Source organism: Osmerus eperlanus, chromosome 10 (genome assembly GCF_963692335.1).
Source record: "Osmerus eperlanus chromosome 10, fOsmEpe2.1, whole genome shotgun sequence".
NCBI classification, from domain to species: Eukaryota; Metazoa; Chordata; class Actinopteri; order Osmeriformes; family Osmeridae; genus Osmerus; species Osmerus eperlanus.
The window spans coordinates 10,015,756-10,036,200 of record NC_085027.1 but is presented as its reverse complement, the minus strand read 5'-3'; the positions used below and the strand labels follow the sequence as shown (position 1 = coordinate 10,036,200).

The 20,445-nt window shown below is 39.9% G+C and overlaps 3 protein-coding genes across 4 annotated transcripts; 1 reads left to right on the top strand and 2 right to left on the bottom strand.

Annotated features, from left to right (window-relative positions):
• Positions 1–834: 834 nt before the first annotated feature.
• On the bottom strand, positions 835–2,938 carry LOC134027913 (zinc finger protein 235-like). Its single transcript, XM_062471142.1, has 2 exons — positions 2,586–2,938; positions 835–2,436 (listed from the first exon to the last, which is right to left on the bottom strand). The coding sequence occupies exons 1-2, from the start codon at positions 2,776–2,778 to the stop codon at positions 1,496–1,498; spliced, it is 1,134 nt and encodes a 377-aa protein (XP_062327126.1). The 5' UTR covers positions 2,779–2,938; the 3' UTR covers positions 835–1,495.
• Positions 2,939–3,927: 989 nt separating this feature from the next.
• On the bottom strand, positions 3,928–6,352 carry LOC134027910 (zinc finger protein OZF-like). Its single transcript, XM_062471140.1, has 2 exons — positions 5,988–6,352; positions 3,928–5,754 (listed from the first exon to the last, which is right to left on the bottom strand). Exons 1-2 carry the CDS (start codon positions 6,178–6,180, stop codon positions 4,670–4,672), a joined length of 1,278 nt encoding a protein of 425 aa, XP_062327124.1. The 5' UTR covers positions 6,181–6,352; the 3' UTR covers positions 3,928–4,669.
• A 185-nt stretch (positions 6,353–6,537) lies between these two features.
• LOC134027915 (CD151 antigen-like) lies at positions 6,538–16,912 on the top strand. Of its 2 annotated transcripts, none has more exons than XM_062471148.1 (8): positions 6,538–6,893; positions 9,107–9,191; positions 10,497–10,688; positions 13,334–13,408; positions 14,555–14,659; positions 14,873–15,031; positions 15,523–15,609; positions 15,835–16,912. In XM_062471148.1, exons 2-8 carry the CDS (start codon positions 9,108–9,110, stop codon positions 15,892–15,894), a joined length of 762 nt encoding a protein of 253 aa, XP_062327132.1. In that variant the 5' UTR covers positions 6,538–6,893; position 9,107; the 3' UTR covers positions 15,895–16,912. The 2 variants fall into 2 exon arrangements, with proteins under 2 accessions (XP_062327132.1, XP_062327131.1); XM_062471147.1 differs by having other exon boundaries at positions 6,541–6,797.
• The last annotated feature ends 3,533 nt before the right edge of the window (positions 16,913–20,445 follow it).

Here is a 20,445-nt window from a genome sequence, read left to right as displayed (position 1 = left end):
AAAGAGTACACTTTATAATCATATGTATTTTGACACAATTGTATTTTTTTTATTCAGGTTCTTAATCAATTTGGTATGGTAATTCGAAAACTAACCCTAACACCACCGTTAATTTGAAATCCAATTAAGATACTCAAACTAACATGATCTGTGCCTAAAATGTGAAGGGCAGCATGCCCTGTATTTATGTTCTTTTTTGTTGCATGAAAGCAACTCTATAGGTTCAGGTCAACTGGATTACAATGAAAACTAGAAACGATGACATCTAGTGGTAATACAGCATCCCTACTATGTAAAGACATGAGTGCCCATTCCCAAATATTGTCATTATGCCCTTTTTTGCTCTACAGAGTGTAGTAAACATGTACATGAGTGTGATGATGATGTACACATGAGCGTGTGTGCTGGCATTCCTCTGTCTAACAGTCCTTTTTTGCTCATGTCTATCAAATCTTTCCAGAACCAGAAGTGTCTGGTGTCAGGCTTGGGTTAACCCTCGTGCTGCCTTCGGGTCACATGACCCAAAGGTTCATAACGAACCATCGTTGTGTTTACCCAATTTTACCCAATACAAAAACAAATTAAAATAATTTTCTTTTAACCTTTGCAATGTGGGGGGTCTGAGACAGCCCAACGGTTAAAAGAAAATGCTTCACTTTGTCTTTGTATGCGGTAAATCTGTCGCAATACGACGGTGGGTCACAATGACTGATGGGTCAGAATGACCCGAAGATAACACAAGGGTTAAGGGGGTTTTCATGTCATGCTTTTCTTACTTTTGTGCTTCTGTGGACTCACTTCTGAGCCAATTCTGTAACTACATTTTGTATGAGGAAAACCCTGATAGACACAGTAACATGGGAATGTATTTACTGAATTGACAAAGCATGCCACATTTAAACACATTGTAAATATAACATCCTGCATGTAAAGCTATAGTTCTATTTACTAGTGAAACATCATCTTAAAATCTGTCATATCAGTTACATCAAAGTAAAAAAAAAAAGATGTGACTCAAAACTTACAGACAATACAATGCTCCCATTTTAAGATTTAAGGCAGAATGGCAGACCTCAGTAAGGTGCAAAAACAAACCCTCTGGATTTAACATTCAGACCTACACTGAATACCAGTGAACATTATTCCTCAGACCTAAAAATGCTACTAAAACAACACAGGCCTCTTTACTAGACCACAATTAATTACTTAACTACTCTTACCCTAACTTTTAAATGTGTGCCTGTTGTGACCTAGATAACATTGATTGGCTGGTATAAAATGTTCCTGAAAACAAATTTGGGGGTATTTGTCACATGTAAACAAAGTACTTCATGGGGATAAATGAACTGGAATTGTAATTAAAAGCAAATTAATTTACTCCTTTTCTCTTGTTGGAAAAAGGACATAAACATACAACATTGGGCACATTATTCCACTGCAATGTTTTTATTTCCTTCTAAATCATACTAGGACCTGCACCCCTTCTGAGTAAAATTCATTTTCTTGTGTGGATTTTCATGTGTTTGTCCAGGTTTGTGCTGGAACTGACTCCTTTACCACAAACCTGACAAGAATATGGCTTTTCACCAATGTGGATTACCATGTGCTTTTTCAAGTCCTCACTGGTATAGACCTCTTTTCCACACATATGACAGCAATATAGTTTCACTCTGTGTGTACACTTCGTAAACCTCTTGTTACAATCATTACAGTTATACATTTTTCCCCCAGTATGGGTCCTAACATGTTCTGCCAAGTTTCCTCTGGAGGCAAATCCTTTACCACACACATGACAGGAAAATGATTTCCCTCCCATGTGGCTCCTCATGTGCACATTCAAACATCCCCTTTTATTAAATCCTCTACCACAAACTTTACAGAAATGTGGTTTGCCATCAAGTCTGTACTGTAAAGTATTGTGGAATTGTATGTGGGATTTCAATTCAGAGCTCTGTAGGAAGGATTCACCGCAAACACCACAAATACATTTTGCATCATTGGCATGCAATTGGACATGTCTGACCAAGTTACCTTTATAATGAAAAGCCTTTTCACAAATCTTACATGTATAAGGAGCAGTGTGTGGTTTTGACTGCAACAACTTTATGGAATCCAGCTTGCATGCAAGCTCTGTTTTAGTTTGGTTGGTTGGTGTGCCAGGCAGATCTTCTTCACTTTTCTCCAGAGTTCTGCATGGGGGTGTAATTTGGTCCTCACTTCTCACAGACGTTTGACTCAATATGAACTCCTGAGTGTCAACCTCCAGCCCTTGATTATGTTTTCCTGGACTGATTAGAACTTCCTCGTTTTCTTCTTTTACTTGTGGGGCCTTTGGTTCCTCCTTCACTGAACTGAAGCACCACTTCAATTCACCATGCTGCTGTTCTGGGGAAATCTCCTTTTCAGGAGAATTGACGCTACACTTATGCTGGTGGTCTAGGAAGAGACATGGGAACAATACACTTCAGTGAAGCTAGCGTTGCTGCAAGTACACCACTTCTAAGATTCGTATGGTAGCCTACCTAGCTAATTATCCGACTCTGCTGTGTAATAATGAAAATGCACAGTATACAGTGGTTACTCACCGGTTCTATGCAACTTTAACTGGGGTTTGAGGGCAATATCCAGTATTCTGCGTTGATAGTCGAGCTCCTTAGATAAACGGGAAATTTCCACGTGATGCTCGGTAAAAGTTTTCTCCATCATTCCAAATATCTCTTCTGCTGCAGCAGCTAATCGTTCGTTGACGAATAGTTTCAGTGTGTTTAATTGAGACATTTTCACAAACCAATAACTACTGTAGTGCTAATTACTATTAAATATAGCCTACCGAAAGGGATGTTTACACGACAAGGTTTTCAACAAAAAACAGAAAACGTTGAATGCGGTTTGGCCATTCGTTTACACGACAACGGCGCTTTGGTACGGTGGCCCTGAAGTGCAAAACACACCCACTAATGTGAGTACATCCCCAAATGAAAACACTCCCCCAAATATGAGTCAACTCCCCCCAAATAGGATGACTTTCTCACCTCCCCTCAATACAAAGACACGCTCCCCCAAATGGTAAAGGACATTAAATTAACTCAAAACCACATTACATTAACTCAACCCCAACTCGGGTTTGAGTTTTTGCCAGTTTAACATTTTATTACCAAACATATAACTCAATACCAACTACAGACGGCGGTTTTGGCGTTGGAGGGAGAGAAGACAGGAGACAGGGAAAAACATTGGGAGAAAGGGGGTAGTCTGAGAGCAGCTTCAGTACTACAAAGACGGTCTGCCTAGTTGTCTTTTGGCTGGGAAATAGATGTTATGGAAGTAGTGGATGTCGTGCCACTCCCTCAGGAAGTAGTCTCTGTCCCCCAGGAAGATCACGGTGGGCAGTTCAGGGCTGGTCAGGCTGCTGGCTCTCAGAGGCATCATGAAGGCCCGCAGGCTCTGCAGTCTGGAGCCACGGTCCCCAAACACACAGGCCACCACGTGCTTCTGGAGGGCCAGGGCAATGGCACTGTGTCTGGTCTGGAGGGGGGCAGGGGACGTGTGTGTCCTCAGCTCATCAGCTCCCTGGCCCAGTTCCAGCCCTCCTCCAGATCAGGACTGTTAGACAGAGGAACGTCATCATCACACTCATGAACATGTTTTCTACACTGTAGAGACAGTACGTCTGTGGGCTTGGTTGATTGTAGAGCTCCAGAGAGAGAGAGTTGGATTTGTGTGTGTGCAGTGTCTGTGGTGGTAGGTGTCTGTGCCTAAATGCTATAGTGAACATCATAAGGGCAGTCAGATATGAATGTGCTGTGCTAATATTTACAGCACAGAATCAACAGTATGAACAGCAGTATTTATGCCTATGCATACAGTGTGAACACTATGAACAGTATGCAATGTAAATGCTAGGAAATGCAGAGTAACAGCTCAAGGTATAAGAATACAATATGCACAAGTTTATTTGCCATTTGTATCGGTACAGGTAAGCCTACATTGGAATAATTTGGGCCTACTCTTCTATATAACACTATATTAAATATAAGTGTTGTCAAAGTAGTAAATTGTAATGTGGGCTGATGAATAAAAGAAAGGCAGTGTTTATGTTCCATTTACTTAAAGGCAGGGTAGGTAATGTTGTTAAGAAGCTCCTTTTGACATATTTGCTGAAATAAACTTTGCATACTGATTAAATTAAATCAACCCAATATCTGTGGGCGTCGCAGGACTGTAATAAAAACGATCAATCATTAAGTTAACAATTATGATTGCACGGCATTTGGACCGAATGCAATTATTGGACGGGCTACTTGTCTGTCTACCTACCTACCTCTCGGTTATAGTAAGGCAGCACGTTCATGTGTTTTGGAGGAGTGGCTTTGATGGGATGGGTGGGAAATTTTGGTTTGAATCCTTTCAAAGTCAAGCAAAACTTGCCTATCCTGCGTACATCAAATGTTAAGTTAAATAGTCCTCAGTGGCTAGTATAGTAGCCATTTCTAGCTCTACTTTACAATATTCTGTCTAGTGTTATAAGGTAATATGTTAGTATATCAACATGTCGATTTGCATGGAATTCGTATTACTAGTACTAGTATTATTTCAATGTATTCATTCTAGATATTTACCTAAAGTACTTTGAAAACATCTACAAAAAATAATGATGTCCTTCCTCAACTCAAGACTTTAACAGGTCGGAATATGGTTTTCCTTTAATGTGTATTAACATGTGGTTTTTCAAGTCTTCACTAGTGCAGACATCTTGACCACAGATATGACAGCAAAATGTTTTCCCTCCAATATGTATCCTCATGTGGTAATTAAGACTTGTACGCTTAGTAAATGTTTTACCACAATCATTACAAATGTATGGTTTATCCCCTGAATGGACTCTAATGTGTTGAACTAGATTTCCTCTAGAGACAAATCCTTTACCACAGACATGACAAGAAAAAGGTTTCTCCCCGGTATGAGTTCTCATATGCACACTCAAATGTACCATTTGATTAAATCCTCTGTTGCATATGTTACAACAATGTGGTTTCTCTCTGGTGTGTGTCCTTGTATGTACAATCAAATGCCCCATTTGTTTAAATCCTTTGCCACAAACTTTACAACAATGTGGTTTCTCTTCAGTGTGTGTCCTCATGTGCACTTTCAGACTTGAACCATTGACTAATATTTTTCCACAAACAGTGCACTGAAACAATTTATGGGTTCTTAAATGGACTTTCAGTTCAGTGGCCTCTTGGTAGGAGTTCCCACAAACACCGCAACGACATTCAGCATCCTTTGTATGCAATCTTACATGCCTCACCAAGTTACCCTTATAGTGAAAAGTATTTCCACACACCTTACAACTATACACAGACTGACTTTCATCAGGCAATTTTGGATTTGACACCTCAATGGTATTCCGTTTACATGCCCGTTCTTGCACAGCATGCTTTCCTCCCTTTTGATTGGGTAGTTTGTGAGGAGGTTCTTCTGTCATGTTCTTTACACTTCTGGTTAGGTATGTGTTGGAAAACCGAGATTGTTCTTCAAATGTTTGAGTCAATATACATTCTTTTGAATCAGCTTCCAGCCCTTGATTACACTCTTCTTCCTGACTGGTCCGATGTACCTCCTCTTCCTCTTTAATTTGTTGGGGTGCTGGTTCATCCATAAGCAGGATAACATTGTTCCTCCAATCCAAGTCACAGTGCTGTTGTTCATGGCAAGCTTCCTGTTCAGGATCATTGACAATGAACTGCTGTGGGTCTGAAGAGGGCATAGGAACATTAGACTTTTGGAACCAGCATGTATGCTTACATTATTTGCAAGACACCCAACGTCAATTTTTGTTAGACACAGATTTGCTTGCTAGCTAGCTATTCTAGGAATAACGTTGATATCTTTAAAAGGTACTGGCACTTTATACACACGTACGCGTGTACTAGTATCCAAACGTACGCTATTACAATAAAGATGGATATAACTTATCGGTCACTAACCTGCTCTGTGTAATGGTTTGTTTGGGTGTAAAACGGTCTCCAGTTGTCTGCGTTGAATCTTGAGCTCCTCGTTTAAACGGGAAAATTCCGCGTGATGTTCGTTAATGGTTTTCTCAAACATTCCAAATATCTCTTCAGCTGCAGAGGTTAGTCGCTCGTTAACGAACGCTTTCAGAGTGAGTATTTCAGCCATTTTTGCAAAAGAAGAAATTCAACGTAACCATTAATTAATGTAGCCCTATTTTTTACGTCTTCTGGCTCTCGACTGTAGACGATGAGTGCCACCCGAAGTTGCAGAAATATCACTCTGTAACCAACGCGAATTTCTTCTGTTGATTTCCGGTGTTGTGCGATCAGATGCACGGCTTTCATGAGAGGCACCCCCTCGCGAGAGCGCGCGCACAAACCACTCGAATCAAAAAGTGAAAGTTGTCGGCTTGATATTATATTATCGTAACTAAACGGAGAGACAGCTGTCTCACACTGTAATTTGTTGTTAAGAGAATAGAAGAACGTCGATATAGAAAGTCATGTTTACAAAACGTTTAGGGCTGTACAGTGCTAGTAGGATGATAATTCCATCATTTTCGATCTCTTTGACGAAACAGTGGAATAGCGCCCCAGTATGACAGAATAATAAATCGCCAAGGTGCTGGTGGGTGGTGGGGTGGAGTCGACCATGGAGTCGACAGTCACAAACGCAAGATAGACAACTCCCGGGGCGTAACATTTTGCGCTATCCTACCAAGCACTGCCATTATCTCGCAGTCCACATAAAGGAAACCTTCCAGGGGATTTTGGAATGAAAACGTGAGATTTTTTTTGTTTCACATCGTTAACTCTTTACTACATTTGTTTTTGTTTCACAGGTGTCACAGATAGCCTATTATTGTGAACAGACAACAGGTAAGCAGAATATGAACTATGCTAACTTGCTAGCGCTTTGTAACACGGATAAGGCCGTCTCGTTCCCAACAATTACAATGTTGCTTTGTGCAGAAATTAGTTACAGCTTAAGGCTAAACGATTGGTTTGTTTTTTGTTTTTAAACTCGGTCTTATAATTGTTGTTTTGTTGGAAGCAGTTAGATATGTGATTGCTTTCTGATTTAGCTTAGATAGTTAGCCTAGCTTTTCTTTGTGAATTACTTCACCGCACTCAACTGTTGAGATTCTGTGCATATCAACTAGCGTTAATGTTTTGTCTGACAATTTCGTGTTTTATTTTTTGGGGAAGGGGGATATAAACCTCAATAGAGCCTTTATGGCTGACTATGTGTTTTAAATAATTAGGCCTATCAAAATGCAGGCCTCTACTTTTAATGCAACAACGGGATCATACTCTTCATTTTGTGCTTTATTGCATTAATGAAAAGTAATTGACTAAACCTCTTGCATTTCTTTGCATAATTGATACATAATAGCATATTAAAATATATTTACAACATAAATGTTATTAAAATAGACTAATTCGGTGTTATGTATTAATACATATAATTTGGTATTAAAACCTTGTCATGGTTTTAGGTATTGGGGAACAGGGTAAAGTTGAAATGGTACCCTACGTTCCACCATTTTAATTTCGTCATGCAGAACTGAAAAATCATCCATGTCATTGTTATTCTAGACGTGTCTGACAAGCTGTCTGCTGTCTTGTGAAGTGGTCATATAGTGGGAACACACTATAACAGAAATATGGCAACGCCTCATTTAATATAAACATTTAAAGCTAAGAAAGTTAATGATGTCTTGTTAATCTTTCTATGTTTGATTGCTCCTTTTGTAATCAGTCTAGTTTTCTTGACACAGCTGGGGGATGTTTTCGTAAACTATACTGTAATGAAGTGCTGTCAATAAAACTTTGTTTGAATTTAATTGACAGGGACACTCTGAAGAGGTCCTATATACAGCTGGTCAACAAAGCCCAGCTGCTGTTGTCCAAACTGCCCCACAAACTCTCACATAACACAGACATGAGCACAGACACACATTTATTGTTTTAAAATATATTTAAAATGCAAGAATAGGGAAAATAAGTGTTCTCTGCACTTGAATTTCCAGACATATAAAGCTGGTTAAATAAAGCTAATAAAGCATCTTATTATTATTATTAAGTGCAATGTGGTGGTGTGGTAAGAGTAGTATGCCTGTTTAAAAGAAAACCAACATTCAGTCTATGGGTTCTACTTTTATCCACTAAAGTTTTATCTGCAAAGAAAAGTGTTGCTTAGAGGGAAAACTGAATGAGGTTTCAGTCAGTATTCACTGTTGCTTTAAATAGCCTTGATTAGAGGCACAACCATAGAAGGCTGTTTCACACTGCTTAAGTAAAATGATAATTCAGATACAGGCTAGTTTACTTCAGAGTATAGGAATAAGGCTACCAGCCATGAGAAAGGGAAGAGCAGAAAGACCATAGATTGATGACTGAGCAAGAGGTAGTCCAGTTAAAAGTGGGCAAGTCTGGACTTGAGCAGTGAGTAAGCAAGAGAGTTTTGGGCTAAAGATTATCAGACTTGGAAAGAAAAAATATTGTGTCTGTAGGTTTTGCTTCTCTTTATCAAGCAACTTAGTTTAACTTAGTTTCTGACTATTGTAGTGGAACAGTAATATAATCTAAGCTGCTTTACTAAGTCTACCATCTTTGTCAGGTACAATGCAATCTTTGTCAATAGAAATTCTCCCCCTGTATTTGTTTGTTGTTACCATCCCAAATTACAGTGGAAAGTCCTGTGCAAGTCATTTTTAAGTGCTTTTTGCATACTTTTAGGTCTCACTCTTTTTTTTTTCTCTGTATGCTCTAGTGGCACTTTGGCTCAGTCTCACATTGACCCGGCCTCCGGTACTGAGCTCATATCGACACTGCAGGGCTTTACTATCATCTGAGAAAAACACTATTGTAGTAGAGTGAACTGCACTCATGTCAGTCTTCAGCTTTACCCCTTCTCATAAAAACACATAGATTTTCTTTTTGTGTTCTTGTGTCAATGTATTGCATAGATTTTATTGATAGATTGTAGTTGGTGCAACAGTGTCACAGATTGTACCTCCTATTTTCAGTGTCAGGATGCATTTTGTTGGTGTGGCAAAGAATGACGAGTTCTCATCTCTTTTGCGTAGCATGGGAGTGTACGACGAGAAGAAGGAAACATGTGGGACCATCTGTCTGAAATACCTGCTATTTACATTCAACTTCCTATTCTGGGTGAGTGTTTTTTTATTCAAAATAAAGTAAAGAGGCATATGGGTGATGCTTTGGAAGATTTCTGATATGTACAGAAGTGTAATGCGGTAATGTAATACAGCAACTATATGCATAATGTCTGTTTGACCAGTAAATGGTAAATGTAGACCATGACCAATTTCAGTTCTATATTTCAGTGCTTTGCTTACTACTGTGGGGGGCAACATACTTAAATGTCAAGCTAAGGAAGTATTTTGTTATGTGGAATGGAATTTGTTCCTTCATGTAGGCTATGTGTGTGTCGACCCTGTCAGTCAGTGGGTATGTATGTTTTTGTCACCATTTACTTGTGTCAACGTCTTGCTTCTTTAAAAAAAAAAAAAAAGTATTTCTCACTTGGTATGCAAGAAGGGCACATCTCTCAGTCAAGTGCTGACGTGTGAAGTTGCACATCTTTCATGCATTTGAATACATTCCCTGAACCAGAAAACACATTTTACGAAATGTGCTTGTATTCCTAATCACGTTTGAAATACATTAAAACATGGAATCTGCTTTGTCTAAATGTACACAGCCACATAGATGTGCACACATTAAACATGTATGAAGACTAAATGTATTCATGTATAGTCTTTTAGTAAGACATACACACCACCACCTGCTTAAACTGTGTTAGAACTGTTTAGAAACTATGAAAGCTTCATTGCTTAAATATTCTGTGTACACACACACCTAGAGTATGCCTGCAAGCATCTGTTCTCGGATTGGCCTTGCATTAAACATGGTCTAATCAGAGGCTGTCTAAGTGATTGGTTTGGCAATGGGACACATTTTTGGTGCATTGCTGCAACATCTGCTGACTCTGCACAGTAGAGTGGGCTACTAGTATTCACTTGGGCCTACTTTCTAGACATTACATATAAAAGTTTACATGACGTGGATGATGATTGGGTGTGACAATATGCTGTGCTTGTTGTGTAGAATGTATTAAGCCATTTATTTTACAAAGTCAGTGTTGTTACCACAAAAACAGGTCTCCTGAATGGAACACAAAAATAACATGGTCATAGATTCCTCTTTTCTGCTTAGAAATCAAAGTTGTTTACCATTTGCTGGCTGCGTACCCAAGCCAATATTGATACTAAAGACCTCGGGGAACTGCAAACGAGGCAGGCAGCTGTTCAATATTCTACATGGAAGTCTCTTCAAAGTGTACAATATTTAATAATGACAAAATATCCCTTCCTTGTTCCTATGAGTACCTGAACCCTCCACATGGTAGGCTTAAAAAAAATCTACTTATTTTCATGTGCTGTATCCTCCCAGCTGGCAGGGGGAGTAGTAATGGCGGTGGGCATCTGGACACTTGTGGAGAAGAGTGATTACATCAGCCTGCTCTCCTCCAAGACCTATGCTGCCTCTGCCTACATCCTCATCCTAGCGGGGGTCATCGTCATGGTGACTGGAGTGCTGGGATGCTGCGCTACCTTCAAAGAGCAGAGGAGGCTACTAAGAGTGGTGAGAATGGGACACATGCATGTACATTCAGGTGTAAGTTTATATTTAGTGTTCGCACACTTGTGTTAAAGGGTGCCTTAACACACACAATTTGTGATTGTGGGATATGGCGTAGGGGATTTCAAAACAAACGAATGATCTATTATGACACACACCGGGCCATCCATGTAAAATCCCACCAGCTCTTCTGGATGCCATTATACAAAAACAATAACTGGTGACAAGTGCCATTCCACACAAATAGAGAACTACACACCAGGACATCAACATAGTTGCAGTAAGACTGCCTACCTTTATTGCAATGCAGCTAATCAGCTTTAGCAGCAAGATGACCTGAGACATCGGCTATCTGATTTGTAGAAGTTGGCAAAGGGCTGAACCAGAGAGATGGAGCGAGAGGCAAGATGTGCCAATAGGAACACCTGCAGCGCTGGGAAAATGCTTTACTCGCTGTTCAAGCCATCACCTGTAAAATGGAACAGACAGAACTTAATTCTACAGTATGTACACAAACACACTTTTGGTATTTGTTTTACATTTCTGTCCTGCTTGTAATCAAATATGTTACTGTCCAGGCCCATAGTCTCTCATAGTCACCTTAGCAGAGAATAACTCAAATGTACCAACTCACACTCGTGAGACTGTGAGTCAGAAAAAGGGAGAGAGAAGTAGAGGGATGGACAACCTGTGAAAGAGTGGTGTGTGTGTGTGTGTGTGTGTGTGTCAAAACACATAGCCCCATTGTTCATGGGAGAAGTGTCTGAGGAGTGACAAAGGGAAAGGAAAAATTCCATCTTACCAAAGGACCTGAATTGAACATTGGCTGAGTAAGAGCAGAAACCTCCCCCAGGGCCCTAGTGCAAACAGATATACTGACCTCATGTACTCCTATGAACCTCAGTATCTCACTGTTTAACCCCAAAGCAACTGTGTGTGGATATAGGAGAATTATTTTACAAGGACGTAAGCCTTATGGCATAAGGTATTGTCATATAGATTGTGTGTGCGTCTGTAATGTGCATACAAGAAGGGGATAGCGAGTGTTTAGACATCCCTTCTCATTTCACATGAAAATAATTATAATGAGCACAATGCTAGATTCGAAAGCAAGAAACTGCAAGAAACATTAAAATCAATTTCCTTTTACCTTTTTGTTTATAACACAGACCGATATGACCAGAATACATAAATAAAAGTATGCAGAGTTCATGCTGCAGAGTCACGATTATGAGGATGAATCATGCTGAAGTAATGTATTTGTCTGGAGAGAGAGAGCAGCAGAGGTAAAAATGGAAAGGAATGTGGATCTGTGATTATGTGAGCGAGGGAGAGTCAAGTAGAGGAAGGAAAATAAACCTAACCCTCACCCCAAGGAGACAGGAGACTGCTATGGAGTCATTTGAGTTGGTAGACTAACTCAGGTACTCAGCCTGTCAGCACTGTTTGTGTTTGTGTGGAACAAACATGTCTCTGCATGTGTGTGTTTGTCGCTTTCCAGCTCAATCTCTTCCAGCGAGATGGGCACATCAATAAGCATTCAACCATCCACTCAGTATTCAAGCCCTGTCACATTGGGATGCAATCAGAGGCCACTATCAAATCAAAAGAACCCAGTCCACTTAACTCCAAAGATTTTCCATACCAGATAGCATTGGTCTGAAGGAATCAGGTCAAGGTTTTTCCTGATTGCATCTCCCCATGTCCATCTAATTCCAAAAGAAGCTTGACGATGAACCATACTTTCCTTAATACGTTAGTTCCGAAGTGCAGTTCTGAACTTAAAGCATAAATCACACAGGGGATCCAATTTGTCACCAGAAGTGTAATTGTATAGCAAAACCACCTTCTCCTAGGGGGAAACTGATGTTTTGATGCTTACACGTCAAACTCAGCATTGATTTTCTTTGGCTGCAAAAGTGGACTTTTACTTGTAATAATTATTGTTATTGCTATTTAAGTTAATGTTCACAGGGGAGCATCTTGGTCTGAAGTCAACTGCCTTCTAGGTTGGAATAGGACCACTCCACCCCATCTGATTTGTGCCCACATTAAAGGGGAAGTCTTGGGAATGAGTACACACCTATGCAAGCAGAGACAGTGTTCTTTTGAGATACGCTGATATTTCAGAGAAACACTATCCCTCTCTCACACTCTCTAAACCAGATCTTTCTGATTATTCAAATTTTACACCAACAGGCCAGTACAGACCAGTCATTAAGGTTTAGTGGGAGTTTCTACAGCCTAGATAACAGTTCTCCTGAAGGGTCCTTCAACAGAAATATTAAAACAAAAACTCTAGTCTTTCTTTGTCAGCCTTGACCAGACATTGTTTTTAGAGCGTTTAACTATTTCCATCATATTTCCTGTGTGATTAAGTGGTGTCCATAAACTTCCACACACAATGTGATAGAACTGCACAGTCACCATGCTTAACTTCCATACCGAGCTCAGTGTCAAAATAAGACAACTCCATCCTCACTTAATTCAGATTTGCCTTTCATTGTTGTGACCTTGAATCCTTAAGACATTGATTCTAACTAACTTTCTTTCTTTCTCGCTCTGTCTCTCCTCTCTCTCGCTCACCTTCTCCACGCCTCTTTCTTTCTCTACCTCTCTCTACCTTTTTGCTCTCTGGTTTCCCACAGTACTTTGTCCTGTTGCTGTGTATTTTCCTGCTGGAGATCCTTGCCGGTGTCCTGGCCTACATCTATTACCAGCAGGTAATTACTCTGCTGTCCTGACCACCTGATGCCACCTTCTCAGTACCCAACACACACACACACACACACACCATCGCACATCCATATACATTTGTCCAAACACACCATGGAAGGGAATTGCCGAGATAATCACACACTTCAGCAATCACACTTGTGACAAATTTAATGTGATAGTTCAACAGTTTGGTGTATCACATTAAACAATAACAACCCTCCCCCCTTGAAGTTAACTCCTCCATGTTCTTACTGTGATATATAGTGATTTACAGTCCCAAACATTATGGCACATCAAAGGGCAGGAGTGTAAAAATGTGTCTCAGTAAATTTAATTTCCCCCATAATGCTGATGATTAAACAGATGATCCACGACTTGGTTTACCCTTACAAGAACTAACCTAATCAAATATGAAATTCCATTATTCTCTTGCTACCCTTGCTCTTGCTTTTATTGGAATTATTCTTGTCTTCATGCCTGTGTTTAATGTATTCTAACAGTTTTCATAAAGACATATTGTGATTGTGAAGTATCGGAACATAATTTCCCAGAATTTATGGCAACGACTCCCATTCAGATCCATGGTATGTGGCATAGCTGCCCACTTGCATTGTGATTTAATTGTCAATTGGGCAGGTTCTGTCAGAGTAAAGTTAGACACCCGGTAGCTTGTGTGTGAACCCTGCGCCTCCTATCCTGTGCTATTCTCACCTCCCTGCTGCAGTGTTTTCCTTATTGAAGTCAAATGAAAGCCATTTTTTTCTCTTTGCTCATTCATTCTCTCTGTCTGCCGTTCCTTTTTCTTCCCCACTTATTCATTCTCTTCATCTCCCTCCTTTACACTCTTACGTAGTGCTGTAGTTCCTCTTGCGCTGAGGTTACCATAGAAACTGCAGGTGCCAGATCCACCATTTCCCTCTCTGCCAGTGTTGTGCTGTATCTGAAGAACACATGCTATAATGGGTGTTCATATAATGCCCTGTCCAAAACAAGATCTTCAACATGTCAAGGCCACAAAATGTTTATGGAAATGTAACTTTTTTTTTTTTTTTTTTGTATCAGGTGCTTGTCCTAAAAGATTTAAAACAATATTTAGGCCTATTGCTATTATGGTTAAGTCACTTTCAAATCTTAATGTTGTTTTCCTGTAGCTGAATGAGGAGCTGAAGCAGAACCTGCGGGAGACCATGGTCCAGAAGTACCAGCAGCCGGGCCAGGAGCACGTCACTGGGGCTGTCGACAAGCTGCAGCAGGAGGTAAGGCTGCAGTTATGTTGATGTCTTTAGGCCTTTCCTCATGTCATCTTTTTTTATTTTTTTATTAAATTTATTCCAGAATGTTTCAACTTTGCATTTTCAGTAGAAGTATGACTTGCAGTCCTGCCTTAATTAGCATCAGCAGTCAGCGTTTGCAGCAGGAGCTTTATGATGTTCAAATCTCTCCTTTCGCCCCCACGTTCCTTCCACCAGTTTAAGTGTTGTGGCAGCAACAGCTCGTCTGACTGGAACGAGAGTGTTTGGATCCGCTCTAGCGCAGCCAAGGGGCGGGCCGTGCCGGACAGCTGCTGCAAGACCCAGACAGAGAGCTGTGGGCGCCGGGACCATCCCTCCAACATCTACAAAGTGGAGGTAAGGGGAAGAGATGGAGGTAAGGGGAAGAGATGGAGGTAAGGGGAAGAGATGGAGGTAAGGGGAAGAGATGGAGGTAAGGGGAAGAGATGGAGGTAAGGGGAAGAGATGGAGGTAAGGGGAAGAGATGGAGGTAAGGGGAAGAGATGGAGGTAAGGGGAAGAGATGGAGGTAAGGGGAAGAGATGGAGGTAAGGGGAAGAGATGGAGGTAAGGGGAAGAGATGGAGGTAAGGGGAAGAGATGCCACTGGTGGGTCGAGGGAGAGGAGAGTAAAGGGAAGGGGTGTGGTAGGGAGTGGGGTGGTGTGATCTCCAGTTTCAGTCTGTGATTCTGGGGTGTTATGGTGACATGTTATGGTCTTTGTTGGTAAATCTGTACCCGCACACACACACTTGCAGTCTTAAAAAAAAAAGAAAAGGTATCTTGCAATTACATATGCTCATGTCTCATACACACAAACACATACACACAATGTTGTTGCCCTCTCCAGGGAGGTTGCATCACTAAACTGGAGAACTTCATCTTGGACCATTTGAAGATCATAGGAGCAGTGGGCGTTGGTATTGCCTGTGTGCAGGTGAGCAGCACAGACCATCTTGACCTTTTTGTAAAAAAAAATATAATCCCAATCCAAAATGGAGATCAGTGCCACATTTGTTAAACTCGCTGAATTATCACATTAATCTGTGCTTTCGTCTCCCACTGTAAAGCTAATTTAAAAGTTATCGATTATGCTTGGAGGCTTAATCAGGTGGCATGTCCATGACCCCCCCCCCCCCCCCCCCCTCACTGTCAATTTCAGGTCATAGGGATGGTGTTTACATGCTGTCTATATCGCAGTTTGAAAGCAGAGCCATACTGAGGAAGGACTGATTTGTGAAGGAGAGAGAGGGAGATAGTGGTCCAGTCTCCATCACCTGCCAAACCCAAATGGGCCTCTCACAAACACAGTGCCAAACAGAGGATGAGGTGTAAGGGAGTAGAACACTGAGGATTCCATTTATGCAAAATAGCTGTTTGATCCAAATGGTCATCTGGGGAGCAAGCAACAAATGCATCATTTGGGTTATACCCCAATGTGGTGTTCAGATTACTGAACTAAAACAACAACATGCAGATTTCCATATTTACTCATGAGAACCGCTCACCTTACCATTGGAATAATCTTGTCACACAGTTTAACAAGGTAGTGAAGACCTCTTGAGTGGCTGAATACATCAATAACAAACACGTTATTTTATTTTTGTGCTAGTAGATTATTATGCTTTGAAACACTTATTTTTACTGCTGCTTTTATAAAGTAACAACTTTTTTTTGTTTTTCTGGAAACATTACCTTTCTGACACGAGTTGGTGCACTTTATGATGTGTGATTTTGCTTGTTGAAAATCAATAACACCTAATGCAGTCATTAAACATTCTGAAACATATTGAACCCCAGGCATTTTCCTAGCAAAAGTCTTTTGCACACAAGATGTGGCTAAAAGGCAATTTCACACTCCATTACAAGATGTTTCAAGAGAAGTGTCAGCATTATCTTTTTATATGAGGGACTTATCCACTGAAGCCAAAGTTGTCAACCCTGACATTGTGTAAGATCATATCAAACGGACTACTCTCCTGCCAGCCATTTCCAACGTATGTCGATACTGTGTCTGTCTGTGCTTTTGTAGTATTTTTAAAGAATTGAAGTTATCTTTCTTTTATACAAAACACAATTTTATTTAAGAGACCAATATTATCACTGTATCACACAACATGGTTTTGTTTTTATATGTATGCAACACCACTGAATTAATCAAACTGCTGTAGTTCTGTTTGTCTGTCACATTAAATATCTTATACCATAATATTTTCTTGAAATAAACACAACTATGTCATGCATTGTTCAATTCTTAGGGCATAAGAAAAGCTGCATGCAAAAGATGCTTAGAATATATATAAATACATCATGTAAGAATTTGTTATTTGACTTAGTCTTTTTGTCTTGGATATTTTATTGAAGCTCCTGAAACATTTGACCAACACTTCTGTAGTACTTGAACACCAGCTTATGGTCAACAAATCCCTTAAATTGCCATCAGATTTACAGCAAAAGTTAATTGAAGATCAATATATTGCTGCATTATGTTTAGATATATTTTGCTGTATGACTATTCCCATTCAAGTGAAATATGAACCATTGCATACGTGTAATATGAACCATTGCATACATTTTGAATTAAAAAGAAAGCTGCACAGTGTAGAAGTCATACGATTCTCGCTCTCTGCAATTATTTAGCCTTTAATAACCCTATGATGCAACATTGGCCTGCAATGATATCATGCCCATCCTGGTGGTCATTACAGGCTGGAAACACATGATGGCAGCACTTTCCAGCTTTTTGTGCAGACAATGTGCTTTGAGTCTGATGCAAAATCTGATGAAAACAACTGGTAAGCCTGTATCAATACATTTTCTAGGATCTGTTAAAGATTAATAATTCCCCAGTGTGCCTGTCTTGATAATGCCAAATGATGACATTTACTGTCAAATAAAATATGCGCTGTCAAGAAGAAAGTCCATTAGGATGAATTAGTCCATTGTGAATAAAGGTCTTTTCAAGAGCAGGCAGTCATGTAACATGAAGTGACTTCTACTTTGGTAAATTAATCGGCTAGTTCAGCATGGAAATATGTCAGTGAAACTTCCATTGTCTCAAACGTAGCTCAACAAATGGCAAGGTTGAAAGGTCAGCTTTCTGTTACTGGTAATGTTTGGCATTTCTTTACATTATTAGAAGGAAATCTCATTGCATGAATTAGACAATTGCATTGGAGACCATAAGTGTCAACGTCCACAAAACAGAGCCTGTAAGTAAACCCAAAAAGACAATGCCACTTGGTTATAGATTTAATATATCCATATATATGGATATATATATCCAAATAGCCATTACTATTACTATTTTATTTATTATTAAGGTTTACTTATTTAGGTAAGAACCAAGTTTATGTAAAAGTCTATGTGCCCTATATCATAACATGAAATTAAGTGTTCTGGAATTATAGCCGTTATTATGGTACGTAGGATGTTCTGCAAAATCGAGCATAATGTTAAATTACACTAATTGATATAATTGGGAAATATTTGAGATTGGCCAAACTCAATATGTCCTGCTATTAATTTGTTATGGATTTAACCTAATCTAATACTATACCCCCTTCCTTCACACCCCACACCCTTATTTCCCTTGCAAACTATAGGTAAGCCTGGGTGGATTTATTTGTTTTCTTGTCAAAAACCATAACACCCAGCAGCTAGCATCCATAGCATGCTAGCCACACCAGTGCCATGACAAATCATGCATATCTCTTCACACCACTGCCATGACAAATCATGCATATCCTCACGCCAGCGGCATGCCTCCACGGCCAGTTGTCCTCTTGCTGCCCCCTTGCGCCACACACTTATGTTGAGCCCTATTGGCCCAGTGTACTCCAAGACATATTTATGGTGAAGCTCCTACACCCCTGACCTTTAATCTTCGCAGGTGGCGTTTTGGTTTCCATGGTGACGTTAAGAACAAACAAAAGGGACACTCAGTGTAGTTTGTCCCTAGATTTTGACAAGAGGGACTGTCTGCAGGCATTTATTCTCAGGGTCACCTACAGGCAAGGTAACCTCAGGGTGTGTGTGTGTGTGTGTGTGTGTGTGTGAGTGTGTGTGTGTGTGTGAGAGAGAGAGAGACAGAAAGACAGACAGACAGACAGAGAATGAGAGCAACAGAGGGCTTATGTGTGTGTGAGACACAGAGGAGAGGAAGAAAGGAGAGAGGCTTGATGTGTGTGTTTGTGTATGTTTAAAAAGAGGCTTAAGACTGTGTGATTGGATTGACCATCAGGTGTGCAATGACCATGTGGGTTTGTGGAAATGAGTTCCATGTGCACGTTTTGAGAATAACTGCCCTATGCTGAGATTTAGCTGTTGAACTCTTTGGAACCTAGACTGAAGAAGATGCATATACTTTTAGGCAAACCAGAATATACACATGATGTCACCAACAGCACCCAAGTCCCAAAAGAAGATCATCATATAGAATGACAAGAAAAGACAATTCAATGAGCGTTAGATGTTTATGTTCAGTCATAAAATATATGGTATAATACATAGTGATTCAAACGGTAGATGGCAGCAGCATTACTTGGCTCACTAGATGGAAAAAATGACTTGTTTTGACTGTTGAGATCTGCAGACGGAAATGAAAATTAATTGAAAATCTAGTAACATTTTAATCTTTATTGTCATACAAATCTACACAGGTTCAATCTGTCTTGTCTTTCAATGTAGCTCTTGCCCACATTTCCTTTGCCAAAAGAAACACTGTCCTGATAGCCACACTCATGCATGTACATAAACACACACACACACACACAACACTAATGGTTGATGACTTTGGGAAGGAATAATTCATATTTTCTGCAAAAGATACATACATTGTCAGCTTAATTCCACTCCCTTGGCCAAGCTTAAAATTGACTACCTTAAATTGAATGTTAGGCTATTTTTACACTTTTATCAGGGCTGTTGGTAAGTGCTGACTTGACATTTTTCTGCTGCTTATGCAACTCATTAACATTTTCACCAATTGTAGAGTGACTGGCTCAGCTAAGTTTAGGACATTGAGCCATGGCAGCTTTCAAGCTCCCCACAGATGGTTGCCTATGAGAACAACCAAATAAATAAACCCTCTTACAGTCTCTCAACTCTATAGGATTTGAGGTGTACCAGGAACTTAAGTGCTGAATAACACCCCATTTGATGCTTACAAGCCATTTATTAGCAGTATAGCAATCTGTACATATGCTTGAATACTGGCATTACAGTGAAGTCGAATATATGGGCTTGTAGAAGTGAGTCTCAGTAAAATGAGAAGCAAGAAGGGAATAAAGGAAAACCTGAAATTCCAGGTTGTAAGAATTGTAAGGTTATATTTAAAATTATCATTCATGACTCAGGTCTCATTGAATGGATGCCTCTTTGTGCCAGCACCAGATGGTGAATTGAAGGAATACCAAAGCTTGTAAAGTATGTCAACATTTCCATTGTAAACTACTGCATTAATCTGATTGTTCACAAGAGTATTGTCCACATGTAAATATAATCAACCTTAGCAAGTGATTCTTCTGACCAGATCATTATAGTAACCAAACTGAAATTGAGAATTCTATACAAAATAAACATTTCACCAACACAAGACATCCCATTACAAATACAGTAGCATGCATCACTGTTACTGTAATTTAAAGGTAAAACATTAAACACAATTGTTATTATCCCTCTATGATGAGAAGAAAGTAGAATAAGCCTGAAACCATTGGGAAATTATTTCAATTGAAATCATTCTGCAACACTGAACAAAGGCTTTGCACGA